Genomic DNA, 19,204 nt, shown 5'->3' with positions numbered 1-19,204 from the left:
GACCATTTCTTTTTAAGAAAGTAGTTTGCACAGTAAGCATAGGCCAATTTTAATTCTACACAATTAAAGAGACAACATCACTCATCTTGTTTAATATCATTTTTTTAACTACCCAAACTTTAGGAATTACAGGAACGGGCAGAGACAAATAAGGTATAGGAGGCTGTCAAAGCTTGGAACCTAGCAGACATCAAACCAAGAGGGCGCCCCACACAAGGTAAGCGTTTACCTAAAGGTTATCATAGGTCGGTTCCAAAGATTTACAACTTCCTGACAACTTATTCACTTCACCGTACCTGTTGACTTTAACGCAGTAAGAATCATCATATGATGAAATTCATTGGTAACGGAAAAACCAATAACTTTTAATAGTTAATATATGCTGGTGTCTGCCGGTTTCAAATTAGTCCTTGACTCGACCGTAAAATTGGGAAAAGTCCCCAGTTGAATTGGCGATCAAGCTAAACGAATAGTTTGTCGGCAATTATGATATTAAGATACAACCCAAAATAGGTTAGTAGGGGTGGACATTTCAAAATGGACTTTTTTCACTTAAATCAGAAGGCTACATAATAATGTCCTCTTTCATGTCAACTATTTTGTTTCCGAGAAAAACTCACGATAAAGTAGTTATAATGTGACATTTTGGCCAAGGAGTTAATATCCAATAACCTGAAATAAAGCATGTTTATTGTTGCTTGATAAAAACTTCAATTTGAATAGTTGATTAGTCTGTTGGATTTCCGAGTCTCATAACTTCATTTAAGATCGTATTCACGTGGGGTTTTCAGCAAAATATAAGCTGAAAGATATATAGCTCTGTTCAAAATTATAAAAATCGATAAGGCGCCGCGCCGACAAACGACTCATTTAGCTTGATCGCATTACTATTACTGAATCAAAAACATTTGCACAGAAAAAAAAATTGAACCCACCCAAAAGAAATGAACAATCATCTCCTGTGAATTCGCTTTGCGTCCAACATTCAGTGTTGGTGCAGCTTTATAGCGTGAGTAGCTTTCACCCACACGGTGCCAACCTTACCCTGCCCAAGTTCAACACCCGTATAGCCGAATACCCATTACCGATAACGTAAGATTAGAACCTTAAATACCAAATCATCTTCTGTCACCTTGTTGTCGTTTTTTTCCTGAGAACGTTGATGCCCCTAAACTTAACCAAGTCTTTCTTGCAACCATTCCCTCACTTCGTCCGTCATCAGTGTGTGGGGCTGATTCATCTGGACCTCAATGTTGCCGCCAATGAACGTAACTCTGCCGCCCTCTACGACTAGGATACGGTCTGGGTGCGCGTCGTAAGCCAGCGCGAAGCCGTTGTCCATGTTGTCGAGCACCAGTCTGAGTTTGGTCTGACTGGAGAGATCGTCGGTGAAAGTGTGGTGGTTTTGGGCGTCTAGCTCCATCAGTGAGCTGCGTGCAAGAAAGAAGTAACTGATCAGTAATGTTACTCATGCAGTGACCTAGAAATTGGAAAGTGTTTTTTTAGAACCAGCTGGCCGTGACAGGTGGCCACATTGGACCATTCCACATTCGGCCCAAGTACCGCCCAAGTACCTTTGGTTTGTGTATTTCTCACTCATCACTGAGTTTGACCATAGAGAAAGGACCAAGAGGTGGCTCCAACGAACGGAAGACCACAAATAAAAGGTGGCCACATGTTGGCCAGTGGCAATTTAAACATGTGGCCACCGTGGACGGATGGCCTCATTGGCAGATGGCCACAATTAGCAAGTGGCTGCACAGTGGCAGGTAGCCAAAATTCTGGCCAAGTGGTCACAACCTATAGAGAATAAGTCACGATAAACTGGTGGCTGTGGAGAGCAGGTAGCCTATGTCGGTAACCTCAAAAGTGGCGCCATAAAAGGACAGGCAGACTCGGTGGTATACCATGCGGTCTTAACAACCAACGTACGGTTCCTCTAGTAAAATTTGATACAAAGATTATTGAGTACTCTTTTCCTATTCAAGACTCATCTTGAGCTCTTGTTATACTTACCGTGCAACCTCCACTCTTTCTTGTATGGTCTTGTGCTGGTCCATCTTCTGGTAATCCAACCCAAACCCCCACCTCCCCTTCGGGTGTGCCTCAGCCAGGTACACGCAGAGGAAGTCGACCCGGTCCTTGAAGTCTCTGAATAACTCGTGCAGAGTACCTCCCAAGACACAGGCCTGTACATTGGATCAAAACAGCAGAAGTCAACGAGCTAGATGAATGACAGAAGTTGTGTTTCAAGAAGTTGTTTTATAAGACAGTAGCACTAATTTGTGTCAGAATGTTCGACAATCGGCATGGCATGGGAAACTCGCCAACACTAATGGAAGTTACCACGGAAACCGTATATAATATACGCCAGCTAATGTTCAAAATTTCTTAGGAACAAAAGTCTTGGAGATGATTTTCAACAAGGCTACTTTACTCACCGCAAACGGGGGTCAGGAAAGCGAGGAGGCGATGACCACAAGAGGGCGCTCTTTATGCACGTGCAGACTGGAGAAGGATACGTCCTCCTTTGCCATGGAAACCAAGCCCACATCTCCTATCGGATCTCCGACTTTAAGAGTAAAGTCCATGCGCTTGATGAAGACCACAAACTGCATGACTTCCGCCATCACCTAGGATTGAAAGAGACATGAATTTAGAAACCGACTTTATCATATCAAACCATTGGACATTGAAATGGAGTTGTTCATCTTTGGCAGTTGCATTGTAAATAATTATGTAATATTGTGTAATTTAAGTTTATTTTTATCAAAGCCTTCGTTTAGTCGAGCCTAGTCATCGTATTTTTGCTAATAGTGGAATTATGTGCTTGGCCGGTTTTATTGTACCGCTGGCTAGAGACATGGTCGTGGATAATGGCCAGAACCGCTGAATGGTCAGAAACTCGAGGTCAAGACGCAGTCTTGTTTTTCATAATTAATTGCCGAATCTGCTCGCATATCATAGACCTTGATGTGCAATGGGCATATTTCATGGAACCTTACCGTGGGATCAAACCTCCACTTGTAAAACATCGTCTTCAGTACGCCGGGGAATTTGTCCCACTCGGTGATGGATGAAGCCAGACCCATTTCCTCGATGGTGGTTCTGTCGACGGATCGCAATGTAGCCTACGAGAAGTGTCATGGAATCAGAAAATGTAATAAACATTTTTATAATAATGTGCTTATATTACCTCTGTTCATCAGGTCATGAGATCAGTTTTGCAGCAGCTCGAGATCAGCGCATTCTAGTCTCTACCTTTTAACAGGTACCCATTTATACACCTGGATGGAGAGAGGCAGTTGTAGTAAAGTGTCTTGCCCAAGAACACAAGCACCATGTTCCCCGTCAGGGTTCGAACCCATGTACCACGGCACCTGACTTGAGTCGAACACCGTAACCGTTGGACCACCACAGCGCTCCACAAACTGCGATTGTAAACTAACGAGCAATGGTATTTTTTTATTGAGGCCCAATGAAACTTTTTTTCTTTTCTGTTTTGTTGTTTCCTTCCGTGTTTTTTATTTCGTGTTTTTTTTTTAATATCTATATTTTTTTTTTACCTCGAACGACACCAAGGCTCCCGGCTTGCTGGGTTCGAAATTTTTCTTGAATTTGTCCGCCGAATCCTGCCGGTTGGAAATCTCTTTGAACTTGCGGAAGATCTTGAGGGCGTCCTCTCTACTGTCGAAGAGCTCCAGGCCCTGTGCGTCTGGGGGCAAGCCCTGCAGCGGAACATGCTACGAAGGCGCAGTCGATTTGTGATTGTAGAAAAGCAAGGGATCAGGAATTGACTAAAGAATTTAAAATCGTGGCAGAGTGGAGAATAGGCATGAAGTGCAACCCGAATGTCTCGGTCATTTCTTCTGGTGCGCATGTAAGCAGTATTTTTCGGGTTAATTTTCTCGAATGCAATAATTTCTCGTCATTAAAATCGTCGTGTAAATCTAACCACACCGTGTTCCATCCACGGTCCACCCCTAAAAAAGCCATAAAGTGCACTGCGTTGGGTTTTTTTTCCAAACACAGCCTCTTACATTCATGGTGTATGTGCTAACTGCATATTCCCCTCATGTGTTTTTTCCTCCTGATTCTATTGGTACATTATTTTATTGTTAATATAAAGGTCCAACGTTTCACAACAACTGAAAGTTAACTTGCGTTTTATGGTACATTACGTCAATTAGTCTTCTTGATGTATTACGCCAGTAAACGACAAATTCTGACCCAAATTTCCGTCCCAAGTCATTCTAGAATGTTTACCTACCTGGGACTCCCCTTTCATTCCCATCATCCCGGGCCCATGAGCTTGATCGGTATCAACCATCACGGCAGTGGGTGTCCGCGATGCTTCTCTCCCCACGAACCAGCCTCCAGTATCCGCTCAAAACTTGTCGTTCTCACGCTCTCGGTATACACCCTGGCCTTGGGTGAACGAATTTAGTTGCTCGCAACAAAGCAAAATATTATTCCCTCTGCTGTTAAGTATTTTTTTCTTTTATGACGACAAAAAGTCAATAAGAGTGACCTCTGAAATGCTTCCGCCAGCCAGTCCTTTCAACCTAGTAGCACTTACAGTTTATTGTTGCCGTGTCGCGTTCAAAGTTCCCAACGTGTTGACGTTAACGTCAGGTCTGTCAATGGACGGCTTATAATAGCGCCACAGTTCACAATATACAAAGACGCATTCCTTATGCAAATGCAGCAGTTTTATCAATAACATATCGAGTTTAAAGGTCCATGAAATAAACTTTTTCCTTCAGCATATGTTGTAGCCAACGTCGATTCCCCTAAAATGTATACAAACTATGAGACATCCCTTTTTGGTAAACATTTTTACAAAGTTCTTTTTTTTTACATTTAAAAATGTTTCATGCTTTTCCCGACAACTGAGGGCGCTGTGATTGTGATGTCACTTCAGGAACACACTCTACAGATTGGAGTTTTTCTCTTCGAATTGTAAACTCAACTACCCAAGATGGTGTTTTATGGAAAACATTTGGTGGGCATAAAGTTTTCTCATTGCCTTACTGTCATATACTAAAACAACAACGAACCACTGAAAGCGGCAAAATATACCACGGCCAACGCTTAAAATTCCGGAGACTTCTTAAGAATCTTATGCAGAGGCAGATGCGAAACTGAGAATTCTGCCTTGAATGACATCACAGGGGTGCTCATGAATATAGAAAATTTGAATTAGCAAACAAAAACAAAAACTGCATCAAAACGCCCTTGAAATGGCAATATGAAGATTAAAATTAAACTTACATTGAACACAAACGTACAATTCAAGGATTGCATTTTAAAAATAAATCCATCACATGATCTTTAATTTTGATTTTTATCTATTTTTTGCCACATAGGCTCAGTGTTATCAATGTAGATATAACTTAAGTAAACTTTGAAGTCATTGTTGTGCAGGTCACTGCGAGTAATGCTTACAAAACACGCCTCGCACGCACACAGCGAAATTCAGTAGATCTCAGGCATACTCTTACATAAAAATTATATGTACAGAGTTTAAAAAAAAAATAAGGTGATAGTTCAGTTGCTAGGCTGAATACATGATTGTGTACCTGCTTATTCACCCTTGAGTAACTTACAATAGTAGTGGGTTCAAAAATGCAAACAGGTCTCCGTGTTGGATTTAATATTTCTCCAAAAAGAAATCAACCATTGTTTGTTTCTCGACGCGCACTGTTCCGAATTTCCTGTTAACATCTATCGTGGGGCTCTATGCTTCTATCATGCCAATGGCGCACCTAGGATTTGTTTTTTTGGGGGGAGGACTGAAGAAAAAAAATGTTTTTTTACAAATTTGTTAAAAGTTGATTTTTTTTTTTTGGCAAAAAAATGTTGCCCAAAATTTTTGGCCGCAGAAAAAAAATGGGGTGTTTTTTTTTGAGGGGCGGCCTATTTTCACGTTGGTGGCGCCACTTACACCCCTATTATACTACTCGAAAACAGGCCACATTCGTATCACCAAGGCCAAACCGTGGGACTAAAAAAATAATACCCAAAACAATAAATAAATTGACAACCACTGGTTATAAAAAAATGCATGGTTGTTAAATATTTCAGTTAAGTGGCAGTAAAAAGGCCGACAGTCATGATATATTCATTGTGCTATATTTTAATTGCTGGTTGAAGTACGTCTTTACATAGTGCCTTTTAACGAAATTTCCTGTTAACCTCTATCGTGGGGCTCTATGTTTCTATCATGCCAATGGCACACCCAGGATTTGTTTTTTTTTTGGGGGGGGGGGAATCCAAAAGTTTGTTTTTTACAAATTTGTTAAAAGTTGAATTTTTTTTTTGCAAAAAAACTTTGCCCAAAATTTTTGGCCGCAGAAAAAAAATTGGTTGTTTTTTTTAGGGGCGGCCTATTTTGACGTTGGTGGCGCCACTTACACCCCTATTATACTACTCGAAAACAGGCCACATTCGTATCACCAAGGCCAAACCGTGGGACTAAAAAAAAATACCCAAAACAATAAATAAATTGACAACCACTGAGGGGGGGGGGGGCTCAAGCCCCCCCCCCCCCGAGGTCCCCCTCCCCCCGGGTGCGCCACTGTAACATGCATGCGTGCCTGATTTTTTATCGTGTGTGGTTATAAAAAAATGCATGGTTGTTAAATATTTCAGTTAAGTGGCAGTAAAGTGGCCGACAGTCATGATATATTCATTGTGCTATATTTTAATTGCTGGTTGAAGTACGTCTTTACATAGTGCCTTTTAATGAAATAATAATAATAATAGTGGGTATTTATAAAGCGCACGTATCCACCAGGACTCAAGCAAGGGCGGATCCGGGGGGGGGGCAAAGGGGGCCATGTTTCTCGACGTGCACTGTTCCGAATTTCCTGTTAACCTCTATCGTGGGGCTCTATGCTTCTATCATTTTTTTGGGGGGGGACTCAAAAAATTTGTTTTTTACAAATTTTTAACAAGTTGATTTTTTTTTTTTTCACAAAATTTTGCCCAAAATTTTTGGCCGCAGAAAAAAAAAAGGTTTTTTTTTTAAGGGCGGCCTATTTTGACGTTGGTGTCGCCACTTACACCCCTATTATACTACTCGAAAACAGGCCACATTCGTATCACCAAAAAAAAAATCCCCAAAACAAATTAAAAATTGACAACCACTTGGGGGGGGGGGGCTCAAGCCCCCCGAGGCCGCCCCCCCCCCGGGTGCGCCACTGTATCATGCATGCGTGCCTGAATATTTATCATGTGTGGTTATAACAATATGCATGGTTGTTAAATATGTAAGTTAAGTGGCAGTAAAGTGGCCGACAGTCCCTATCATGATATATTTATTGTGCTATATTTTAATTGCTGGTTGAATTACGTCTTTACATAGTGCCTTTTAATGAAATAATAATAATAGTGGGTATTTATAAGCGCATGTATCCACCAGGACTCAAGCAAGGGCGGATCCGGTGGGGGGGGGGGAAGGGGGCCATGCCCCCCCCCCCCCAAAAAAAAAACGAATCAATTTTTTTTTAGTGACTTCGCAATAAAGGCAAGCAATGAGTACACCACCATCTTTTCCTCAAAGAAACATTGGTTAAAGTGGTCAAAAATTGCCTCAGATCGCACCACAGAGCATCTAGAATCCAAAAAAATTTCGGGGCCCTTAAGCGGGCCACGCAATTTAGCCGTAATTTTTTAGGACACACTTTTTGGGGACCAAAATGTTTTTTTGGCCTCCCAAAAAAAAAATGTGTTCTGGATCCGCCCTTGGACTCAAGGCGCTACATCGTTATTACCCCTGCTCATTGGGCCAATGAAACATTCCAAAATACCATCTGAGCACATTGAGTGACATTTGTTCATGCTTTTTGTTTTATGTGATGTTTAATGCTTTCCTTGTGGTTGACTTTACCTCGTAATGTAAGTGCAGCATTGTCCTAGATCATTTCCATTGGCTGCTGTATCGTGATCAGCTAATATGATTTAGCTCTCTAGTCGTAGAACTTGTTTCTGTTCCATAGGTCATGCCTGTAATAGAATGCATTGGGTGCACCCTACGTCGAGTGCTTAGTGTTTCAGATCCTCCTTTGTCGTAGGACTGTATGGCCTATTCGATTAAGAAGTATAATATTAGGATTCATTTTTTTCTCCATCTTTTGGCGACAATCAAGTATGTGAAGTAAACCATCAAAGAATTCAACAAAAGATAAAGGTTCATTATTCAAATTATGAACCAGAAAATTAAATGTCGAAAAATCATGGAAAAGTTGTCCCATTCGTTACATTGTGCTCTGAAGCATTTGCCAAGAATTCATAGACGCCTGTACAAGGCCTATATCAGAATTGACTTTGACATTATTCCAGACTCGCTTCTCCGTAGAACGTCGACTCCTCCATCTCGCTAAGCTGGCTGATGTGCAGACCATCCACCGCTTCGCTCAGCACGCACGTCAGATTCTCCGCGAAGAAGTTGAAGGAGCCGCAGCGCGCGTCCCACAGACACGCCTGGGCGCACTCGGCGTAACCACACCCCGTCTTGTTGGCCAGGTTGCGTTGGAGCAAGGCTCGGTGCTTGAAGGCGTACAGGTGCAGCTGACGGGTCTTGATGATGCTGCCATCGTCAGTGTCTTGGGGAGGAGCTGCTTGATAGCGAACAGCTAACAACGCAAACACGATGATGAAGCACAGAGCTCTGATGGTTCCCATTCTTTTTATGAAGTATGAAGTCTTCCACCACAGGTCTCGATGTCTTCAAGAGATGAGGTAGTCCTCAGTTTCCAGAATTTTGCAGGTGACCGTGTTGACAGTTTTGAAAAGAATGAAAGAGATGATGCTGCCGCTCCTCCTGTCTCCTGACTAGCCACCTTCTAATTATAAGGGAATGATTTCTGGGCCGCACATTGTATCATCATTGAATGCCCGAGCGGAGCTGGAGGAACTGGCGCATCAGGGACTGGTCTCTTACATTACCATGGTAACGTTGCCTTAAATAAAAGCTTCATACCATTATCAACGCATCGACGATTAAGGCCAAAGAAACTGATCCCGCATCAGGGACTGGTCTCTTAAATTACCATGGTAACGTTGCCTTAAAAGATTCATACCATTATCAACGCATCGACGATTAAGGCCAAAGAAACTGATCCCGTAACGTCCATTCGCAACCGACCATAGAGGGCGGACGTCACAATAATGAGCGTTTTGCTCATAGGTTCTTGACAGAGGGCGCTAGTTTAAAAGGACGGCTTGGTTTCGTTCGAGGTTAACTTCATTTTGATGCCAAACCACAAAGTGTTTTATTTGGTCTCGACGGATCTAGCGTGCGACGCCTGACACTGAGTTTTACTTGATTACCAGTATTCTTTAAAAAAAAATAATTGTAAGAATGATTTAATATCGGTTGTGCGTGATATAATGCTTCCTTTACTTTGCATGCACGGAATTTAAAGTTTGACGACCGTGCATGCGCACTTGGGTGCAGACAAATTCATCACGGATACAACTTCAGCACGAAACACACACTACTCTGGTCCTTACACCTGTTGTAGAGTGTTAAGTGACCGTGTTTCCTTCTCTATTCACCCCGAGTATTTGACACTTGCCGACGCGGCTGATAACATTGACTCGGTCCGGACGGGTCATATTTGGTGTCTGATTAGAAACTCATCAATCATTTCGCTAAAAAGAGGTTGGCTATCTCTCGGCTTAACAACACTCTTCACTCTGAAGGAGATTTATATTCCATCAGTCAATTTTACTCTTTTCTGAACAGCACATCAATCTCATAGAAAAGGTGCGCTAAAGCTTTTGAGGCAAACACGCGTTTTGTTGCCTTTTCCCCCCTTTCAAATAAACAGTACTGAACAGCAGAAATCATAAACAGATTTAATATTGTATATTTTTTAATAGAAGTTAGAGTCTCTATAATCTTTACAGTTATTATAACTTTACAGATCACTTTCTGCAAAAAAAAGTTCAAAGTCTCAAAGAGTTTGAGTAAGCATTTAAGTGTTCAGCTAGGTGACAATAATAAACAGGTGCATGGGCGTGGTCATTTGCATAGCCGTTGGAATACAATTTTCATGCACAAATCAGCACACAATTCTCTCCGTTAGGTCCCTTCAGATCTGTTTTTTTTTTCAATTTCCACAAAAGTTGACTGTTTTAATTCTGTTAAAATTATATTATTTTTATTTCGATAACAGACAGCATCACTATACTTTACATCATGCATATGATGAACTGCAGTATACTACACACAACCCTGATCTCCGAATGGCCTGAGAAGAATTGCTCCTCGACAGTTAGACCTAATTGTGGAAGGATCAAAGAAACTAGTTCAGATAATTAGTTTTAATTTGTGTATTTTTTCCCAGTCGATTAACCTTCCGTGTCTGACTGCTTTAGTTTTCATATAGACCCTAGTCCATTTGACGTCATTGTGACGTCAAATCATAGTCAAGGCAGTGTGTCGAGGAAATCGTCCAGAATTATGCCACGATGTGCGTCTCATGACCAAGGTTAGAAATCGATTTTAAAAAGGTCTTAACTTTGCTCTTAAAGAGTTCTTGTAGTGATCCTAAACAATGTTGCAATGGCAGTAGGCCTACCTGTCCCAATTTTAGGAATTTGATCAAAATGTATGAACGGGCATTCTTTCTTCTGCTGGCAACAGTATGTATGATAAACATTCAACATCATGCATAGGTCATTTATTGATCTATTGGTTGGCTATCTGCTGGTCACGATTTAGGATGCTCTCCCATTCTCCTCGCCGCATGGAACCAGCAGGAGCCTCACTCCACAATGGCCCGGTCCAACTCCCGCGCCGAAGTCCCAACCGAGAACGACATAGTCCGTGATTTCAGGTATCCGAACCCCCCACTGTCCACCCTGGTCCTGGGCAGATTTCCCGGGTTCAAGAGCGACACAGTCCTGCCTCGGAACTCCGGTAGATACGGGTCCTCCATCAAGGCCATCTGATCGTCCAGCTCGCACAGGTCGTCCCCGTCTTCGTAGGCCAGGAACATGTCGTTATTCACGGTGGAATCCAAGCCCTCGGCGTTGGACTCGTAGCGAGAGAAAGACTCCACGGAGGCGGCGATGCGAGGCAGTTTGGCCACGGGGCGCTGGCCCGTGGTCACGGTGCCCTTGAGCTGGTAGATGACGGAGCGGAGCTGGAGGAATTGGCGCATCAGGGACTGGTCTTGTTGCTTCAACTTGGCCTGTTGGGGTGAAATGTCAAAGATTTAATCTGTCAGTTACGAAGTGAAACAAACTTGGACATTTCGAAAGACTATCAGTAAGCTTAAAACGAGTGTTACATCAACTTTATGTCAGTATTAAGGTCTATTATGCTTGGCATATTAAGGTCTATGCTGCAGACTACAGTCATGCTGAAAAGATCATAACTGGAAGTATACCTAATTAATTTATTTTTCATGATTTCAATGACAATCTTTGAAACTGTGTGAAAGATTTTTAAACCTGCGTCCTGCGTACTTGTCCAGCTTATTTCTAGTAGCAACTCAGTCCTTCAGGCATTTCAAATATGTGTCCTGGATCATTCTCCAATAGAAGAACTGAAACCGATATTTGGCAGGTCTTTTCTATTAAAAAAAGTTCACATCTCAGTCAAATCTCTGCGCCGCGCCTGTAATTATTATACCCAGACAGGCATCTAGCGCCCACGCTTAACTTGTCACTGTGTGAAATCCCTCTCGCCTTGAGAAACGTCTATACTCTCCTAAACTGCATGGATTTGACAGACCCACATTGAGTCTTAAGTGAACAACATTATCCCTATGGCTCTCGTGTGGTTTCATGTGTGGTTACTTGTGTGGTTTCAGTGACAGATGGCGAAAGCACATCGTACCAACTGTTTCATTAATTAATCAAGAAAAGCAACCGCACATGAAGTAATGTTTTATGTTCATTCATCAAACGATTTAATTTGATGTGTTCAATTGATTGTCAGCATAATATTGACCTGAACTGCATATCGTCGTTGTCATTTTTAGTCACCAACTTGGTCCCTTTAATGGCCATTGTCAACTTCGTCATTATCGTCCGTTGTCATTTTTTGGCACCGTTGCCGTCGTCATTATGGTCTGCGTCGTTGTCAATTGTCATCATATCCGTCAATGTCGTCATATCATTTTTGTAGTGGTCAACTTCGTCATTACATTGTCATATAGGCCTATCATGACATTTTCAATAATGTCCTTGTCAATATTTGGCATATGGCTCACTATATTGTGCCAAATTGGCATCAACATTGTCGTAATTCGTACGCCGTCTACATTTCTTCAAGACACATGACCCTCATTTTTAATTTCGTGCATCGTGTCACGCATGCGTGCAGTCATCGTCTTAGTGACATTGGCAAATTTCCTTTCCAAGAAATGGCATGCACGGCCGCATTCATTCGGATGGTTTAGCTATCGTTGTGATAGAGTACGAAAACTGATGGGAAGTGAATCATTTTAATTTGAAATCTCAAAAATTATTTGTAATCCATATGTTCCGCAACTTGATTTTTTCCGCAAATACATTTCCTGCTAAATTACATGATATAAAGCATTTTACAAACATTTTTGAATAATTGTTCCCATTTGCTATGTTGTTTTAACGAAACGTACATGATATTTATCTTCTCTTTATTTGGAAACAAAAAGGGAGGTTAATACAATATTTTTTTAAAATTTTGTTTGCATTGACTACAACCTTTGCCTTTTTTTCTTTTGGCTTCGGGGCTGTACGTGCTCTGAAGTGAGTGTTTGTAATTCGGTTTGCCGTGACGGAGACGTTGAGAAACATTGCGCGAATTATACACAAGCCGCAGGGCTCGAAATATTCCGCTGCATGTTGGGGCATGCAAATTGTCTTGTGCATGAATAGACTATAGAAATTAGCTTCAAGGGGACTCTTTATTTCTGTTTAATTGATTTATGTAAGGCCTATTTATTTTGTTTCTTTACCCATAATTGTAAGTTTACCCAATTGAGACACGGTTTGTTTTAAACATGTTTAAACATTCGTTGCAAACATAGGCCTAATATTATTATCATTCGGTCAGTGAAATTTAAAGGGCCCGTGTAATATTTTTTTTTTTAATGCAGTCATTGTAAGTGCACCTTTGTGTCAAATTTTACCTTATTTTCAATTTTCATTTGGCCACTTTAATGGCATTTTAGTGCCTTTTTGTTTTTTTATGCCAATGAAAATTTGGATATTCATGAGCAAAAGTGTGATTTCATTTCAGGCAGAAAACTCAATGTTACAGCTTTTTGCAAGAATTTTGGACATTTTTCCGTCGTAAGTTTTTTGGTGATTTGTTGTTGTTTCAGTACATGGCAGTAAGCCAATGAGCAAACTTTTCTCACAAAATGTTTTCTATGAGCAAATTTTGCGGTTCACAATTTGAACAGAAAACCCCGCAACTGAACAGTGTCTTCCTGAAATGACATCACAGCAACAGCGCCCTCATTTGTCCAGAAAAGCATGGACAATTTTAAGTGTTTAAAGAAATGCACTTTTCAATAAGATTAATCAAAAAGGGGTGTCAAGTAGTTCTCATACATTTAGAATGAAGAGTAGAAACTTGCACAGAATATGTTCCCAAGTAAAATTCATGTCATTGGTACTTTAAATACATGTTTCCTGATTCGGAAAAAAAATACGAAAACTTGACCGGACTTAATGTCAGTCGGTCTAGTTTCGTTATTTGTTTGTGGAATTTGGATGACTAAACCAACCGTTTATGAAGAACAGAAAATGCAATTTCCTCATTTTAATATAAGGAAAACGAGAACAGATAAATATCCGGGATACAATGTACATGATAATTAGTCATGTTATATGTTATAAGACAGGGAAAATTAGATGTTCCCGTCACTCCAAAGAAAACAGTGAATACTGATGAGACAGGACAGGAATAGATATGTGAAAGATAACATTTGGAAGTATTTTGCTTGATGTTCCGACGACGAACCGGTAGCGGTTTGAATTGAATTGTGCTAATGGGATCCGAATGAGTTTAATAAATATCAAGATCAATTTAGAGTTGCCACGGGTGATTCTGCGATTACGGTAAGTAGAACCATAAATTGGGCCCGAGTTATACTTAGTTATCTGAACTGAAGTTGAGCAAAATAAAAACCATTTTAGTGTTGTAGCTCTCCACTTCCAGATAATTGTCATTACCCTAGAACTTTGTGGAGATGAAGTCAAATTTGGACTTACTAATGGCACGAACGTGACTTAGATCATTACTCGTTTGATGGTCCATGGGGATTGCGATGTTTGTTCAACTGTCTGTCATTTTAACTGAAAATGAGCTCAAAGTTTCTACTCATTCGGTGATATCTATGAAGTGTTTATATTATCAAACAAACTCCGAGTCGAACAAGGTTATGCAAGCATATAAACTTGGTACCAGACCAATTTGGTGTAAGGGTCCATGGTCGGCATCTCAGTCGAATTTTAGGGCCAATGCAAGACTTATGCAAGTCTAATTCACACAAAGTGATTGTCAGTCAGTGACTCAGTCGGACAGTCAGTGGTGTAGGTATACATGTAATTGTACAGAGCTAACTGACTGTAGGCTGTAGGTAGTTTTATTTGGGGGGCAGTGGGGAGGCTTATGCACGTGACAGTAAAGCTGCATCCGAATCAGCTGTCTAGAGCTAGGTCTAGGTCTGCGCCCATTGAAAATACGCGGGGACGCGCTGACAATAGACGTAGCCGTAGCTCTGGAAGACCGTTTCTGTCATGGCCTAAGTCAGTGGCTCAGTCAGCTCAGCCAGTCAGTGAGATAAGTACACACATGACTGTAGTCTGGCCCTCTGTGACCAGCAAGTCATTTTGGGGGCAAACGTGATACTTGTGCAAGTCTAATTCACAAGTGACATTGAGTCGGTAGGGGAGTCAGTCAGTTAGTCGGGGAGTCTGTCAGTCTGTCAGTCGGGGAGTCTGTCGGGGAGTCAGTCAGTGAGGCGCAAAGAGCAAGTTATGGGCTGGCTCCTCTCTGGAACTAGAACAAAGTTGTAAAGAGAACCAGTATAATATAGACAATAACCGCACCTAACAATCAGAGAAATCACCATACAAAACAGTTTCAGTGAAACATTTTGAGTGTTTAAATCGGGTCAGTGCCTAAGCTACTCCTACTCAGGCAATTTGCAATCCCTCAAACTCTGCAGTAAATGTATCTTGCTGATTAAAGTGTCAGTGCGCATTTTCAAAATAAGCGATTTCGCACCCCTGCATCGTCTGGAAACCGTCTCCCTGCAAAAGCTGGCAAATCCCTGCCTGAGGCGTTGGGTCGGGGTTAAGGCACTGGCGGCCAGACTTATTCTAAACGGATTGCGAGGCGACCGAAATAGCATAATACGGGTGGAGTTAATATTCACAAGCGTGTTTCTCATCCAAAGCGTGGTTTAGAGAAACAGGGAACGAAGTAACCTTCTTTGGGGGGAGAAAAGGTCAGTTCTTTGTGTATGTAGACGAACCTGCTTTTGATATCGTTCTTTACCCTGAATTCCACCTGCAAATTTGGCCAATGAAATTGATGTGGTGCTAAGCTTTGCAAGAAGGTGTCAATGAAATGAATTCAGTATCACGTTTAAGCCCAAAACCAATTACTAGGCAGCTATTTGTGCAAATTTGTATTAGATTTGAGTCAAGGTCTGTTATTCACGCATGGAAATCTTGACACTACACTGAATTGTAATCGTAAACTGCGATTTTCTTATTTGCTTTAAATTGAGTTAAGGGGTGGGGAAATTTAATACTGCTAATTTTTAAACCGGCTGGTCATTACTGCCAAATGACCGCAGGTGACCAGTACACAAATGACCACAGTGGACAGGTGTCCAGAATGATGACCAAGTGGCAACAAGTGGCCTAAATGGGATAGGTATCACGTTGCCATGACCGTGTGCCAATATACGTTGGCAATGGGCCGCTATATTCTGAAGAAGACCGCAACAAAATGCGCGAAACGTTTATCCAGTAAGATTAAAGAGTATCAACTCCAAGATGAATAGTTAGGTTCCCAAGTATGATAAATGTCAGTCTTTTCATCTTCGAATTTCAAGCCATTGTGAAATACGACCAAGTATGAACACTTGCTCTACGACTTGAATAACCTTTATATTTACTAAGCGGCCATCTTGAAAATCAAAGTCCTATAAATAGAAGAATACATCAATTCCAAATCAGATTGTTTTAATTGGGTGTCCGAGTAGTCATCTAGACCAGCTTTTTCACAGCCGAGTAAATCATTTGCAAACCGAAAATTTCAATCATCGAACAAAAATACCTAAAGGAAAAATGATAACTATATCAGCACTTCGCCAACTGTTTGCCAAACCTACGTACTTGACATGTCGTGGCCTATTTTTTATGCTTGAATAAAAACGCATCTCAGATAGAAATTTTGTAAAACTTCTCACGATAAAGAAAAGAATACGAGTTCAACCTGCCATTCATTTCGAAATCAATCTGCGAGATAGTAGCGTTACACAGGCGCCTGATTGGGACGATTCTACCCCTATGTCTGACAAACTTATCTAGAAGTGTCAGCTGATAGTAAAGCCTAACCCCCCCCCCCTTGAGTTGGTCAGAAGCCAGGTCAGAATGATATCTCTGTAAATTGGAGTACCCTATTTATTATCAAAAGGAAAGAGCTTTTGTGTTCAAGTTCAGAGCGCGTAGCACGGCTGAGGTAACACTGCCGCGCAAGCTGCGAACGCAAACATTGAGTAATGCGAATTTGATCACTTCAATCATAGTTTGTTCCGCTGCTCATGGTGTTGATACACGAAGTCCAAGTCCTTCATGTAATTGAGTTTTTCTCCAAGTTAGACAGTGAATAATGAAAATTGTGCAACAAATATTGTTTTTTCGGCGAGATATGAAAAAGAAATCAATGACCCAGTTAATGCAATAAAATCTTGTGATTACAATTTCGGTAGCTTTAAAAATGTGACGTCAGAACTGTTAGGCTCTGAAGAAGAAATCTGACAAGATCTAATTGTGATAAAACTGGAAATGTCTGGGGATTTTTTTTTTTTTTTTTGGAAAAAGAAAAATAAACTGTAATATTTCCAAGGTAGCTAACTCTTCTACATTTTTATGTTCCATAGTCGGTGTTCGGTAATTTTTATTGATTGAATAAATTGGTATATTGTGTAAATCTCCAAATGTGAACGTTTTTACCTCAAAAAAACGAGTAAAATACGGCTCAATAACCTCATGATTCACATGCCTGATAAAAAGTATACATGTCAAAAGGATTCGGCTACAAAATATCATGTGCAAAACAGAACATAAAATCACGATAATTTTACTTACGATTTCATCCCTAATCCATTCGATGTTTTGCTCCATTCTGGCCTCCCGATCTCTTCTGTCTGTCCTCAAGGAGGAGGCAACATCCGCAGACAGTTCTCGCTGAGATGGTGCCTTCTTCCCGCCCTCCATACCTCTGTACCCGTAAGAGTCTCCCACCACGAAAGAGCATTTGTGATTGGCCGCCTCGTCTCTTAAAGGCGTCACCTCTCCTCCCGTCGTCTGGTCACCTGTCTCACCGTCGTCATTGATTGTCGTCACCTGGTCCAGAAACCGGACACTGGACTTGCGCTGTATCACAGGAGTTTCTTCCTCCCGAGACAAACCGTCCGTAAACTCCGGAACTTTGAGGTTCAGTCGCCCAAGCGAGGCGTAACTGCGCAGAGAATCCCCCATCATCAGTGACATCAGTTTGCCTGAAAACAACCGCGTTCTAATCAGCTTCAAACACAAGCATGGTTGAAAGCAGCAGATCTATTTCACACACTCCAGGTAAAACAGTGTTAGGTTTCAAGCGCCAAATCCTGTTTTCAGAGGAAGTGTGGCTGGCAAGGCTGGCACAGTGATCCACTCATGATCATGGTTATTACTTGGACGCCATGATCTCCCGTGTTATTGCCTTTATCCTGTCCGGATGTCCGTGGCAGTGTTTTTCTTTTTATTCACCAAAGTCATCTTGTTCATAATCCTTTCGGTTCCTGGTGACTACTGTAGTGTTTTTATACAGCGCTGTGGCGGTGGATTTGTAATCTAATAAAGCGCCGTACGTCCTTTGAACCCATGCACAAGCAATGCTGTGTGCTGTGCAGCATTTCGCTCCAGACTCGTGGATATTATAAGTTTTGCTACTCGGCGAGTGGGCTTAGTGGCTTGAGGTAGCCCGGTTGGAGCTCGCTTACTTTTGGGTATCGCTTTACAAACAAGTTGTTTTGAGTCCTTCAGTCCTTCAGTGGTTTTCTGGTAGCTTTTCATGGAGCTTCTGGCTTAAGATTTGGCGGGTTCCTCCATAGCAATCCATGAGGAGCATCATGCATGAGTATTGAAAAAAATCGATGATATTTTGTTTCACAATGAGTAGGGTGTATACAGCTACTTTGCTTTCAAGTCATATGTCCTGGGTTCGCATCCCACTCAGTGAAGAGACAGTCATTCTGTCCATCTTCAGTTGACGCTCACTTTATATCTTGCCTTCTGGGTCGTTTAATGAAGTGGAGACTGTTGGGGCTGATTGAGCTAATGAGGCGTGAGATTAACACAGACAGAGAAAAAAGTAAAAATGCCGGGATATATCTCACGCAAGCCACATACGGAAATCGTTTGTGCTAAAAACTAGGTTCATTAAAATGTGCCCAGCATCCTTGAGAATGATGGGTTTAAACCAATGAATTTATGCGGGTATGTTTTCTTTACATCAACAACATTTCGAGTGCGATATAGTTTGCAAAACAAAACGGCGAATGTTTTATTGGTTTTCTCTTAAACATTTACAAGCAGACAGCCAGACACATTAAACAAGCAACTTATCTCACCGCCGCGTTCTGTGCATATATAACATTTGCCGTTTTATCAAATAAATTCCCCCATAATATTTGTTCAGTTTAGCCGTCAGTGAAGCGCTTCGCAATAATGATGTCATCAATATCAGTCAGTCTGCTTATATCTTTCAGCTTTTCTGATAAGTCACTGCTAGGCCTGTTCCTAGATCCATGGCCTGCTGGACTACCGGCATGGACATAAACATGGCGTCTAACTATCAACGGCCAGTAATTACCTGGGCACAGTTAGACTCTAAAGCTGTATCGGAAAGCCGTTTAGGCGTGCTCAGTCTACCTTGGGACGAGTTTACACGTGAGCCAATGCGCATGCG

At 41.5% G+C, this 19,204-nt stretch overlaps 3 protein-coding genes across 3 annotated transcripts in view; 1 reads left to right on the top strand and 2 right to left on the bottom strand.

Annotated features, from left to right (window-relative positions):
- The window catches only part of LOC119744588 (tumor necrosis factor alpha-induced protein 3-like), a 58,830-nt gene that overhangs the window by 22,914 nt on the left and 16,712 nt on the right, over positions 1-19,204 (top strand). Inside the window, exon 3 of the mRNA XM_038220592.1 lies at positions 124-217. The gene's annotated coding sequence lies outside the window, so the exon portion shown is untranslated. The remainder of the gene's footprint in view (positions 1-123; positions 218-19,204) is intronic.
- Positions 90-4,728, bottom strand: LOC119744591. Its single transcript, XM_038220597.1, has 6 exons — positions 4,271-4,728; positions 3,567-3,743; positions 3,006-3,131; positions 2,442-2,633; positions 2,017-2,189; positions 90-1,430 (listed from the first exon to the last, which is right to left on the bottom strand). Exons 1-4 carry the CDS (start codon positions 4,328-4,330, stop codon positions 2,454-2,456), a joined length of 543 nt encoding a protein of 180 aa, XP_038076525.1. The 5' UTR covers positions 4,331-4,728; the 3' UTR covers positions 90-1,430; positions 2,017-2,189; positions 2,442-2,453.
- On the bottom strand, positions 9,856-18,562 carry LOC119744590. The gene is made up of 2 exons (XM_038220596.1): positions 17,341-18,562; positions 9,856-11,207 (listed from the first exon to the last, which is right to left on the bottom strand). The coding sequence occupies exons 1-2, from the start codon at positions 17,743-17,745 to the stop codon at positions 10,779-10,781; spliced, it is 834 nt and encodes a 277-aa protein (XP_038076524.1). The 5' UTR covers positions 17,746-18,562; the 3' UTR covers positions 9,856-10,778.

The sequence above is a fragment of the Patiria miniata genome, unplaced genomic scaffold (genome assembly GCF_015706575.1).
Source record: "Patiria miniata isolate m_02_andy unplaced genomic scaffold, ASM1570657v1 HiC_scaffold_7, whole genome shotgun sequence".
Taxonomy (NCBI): Eukaryota; Metazoa; Echinodermata; class Asteroidea; order Valvatida; family Asterinidae; genus Patiria; species Patiria miniata.
This window is presented reverse-complemented; position numbering and strand designations above follow the sequence as displayed.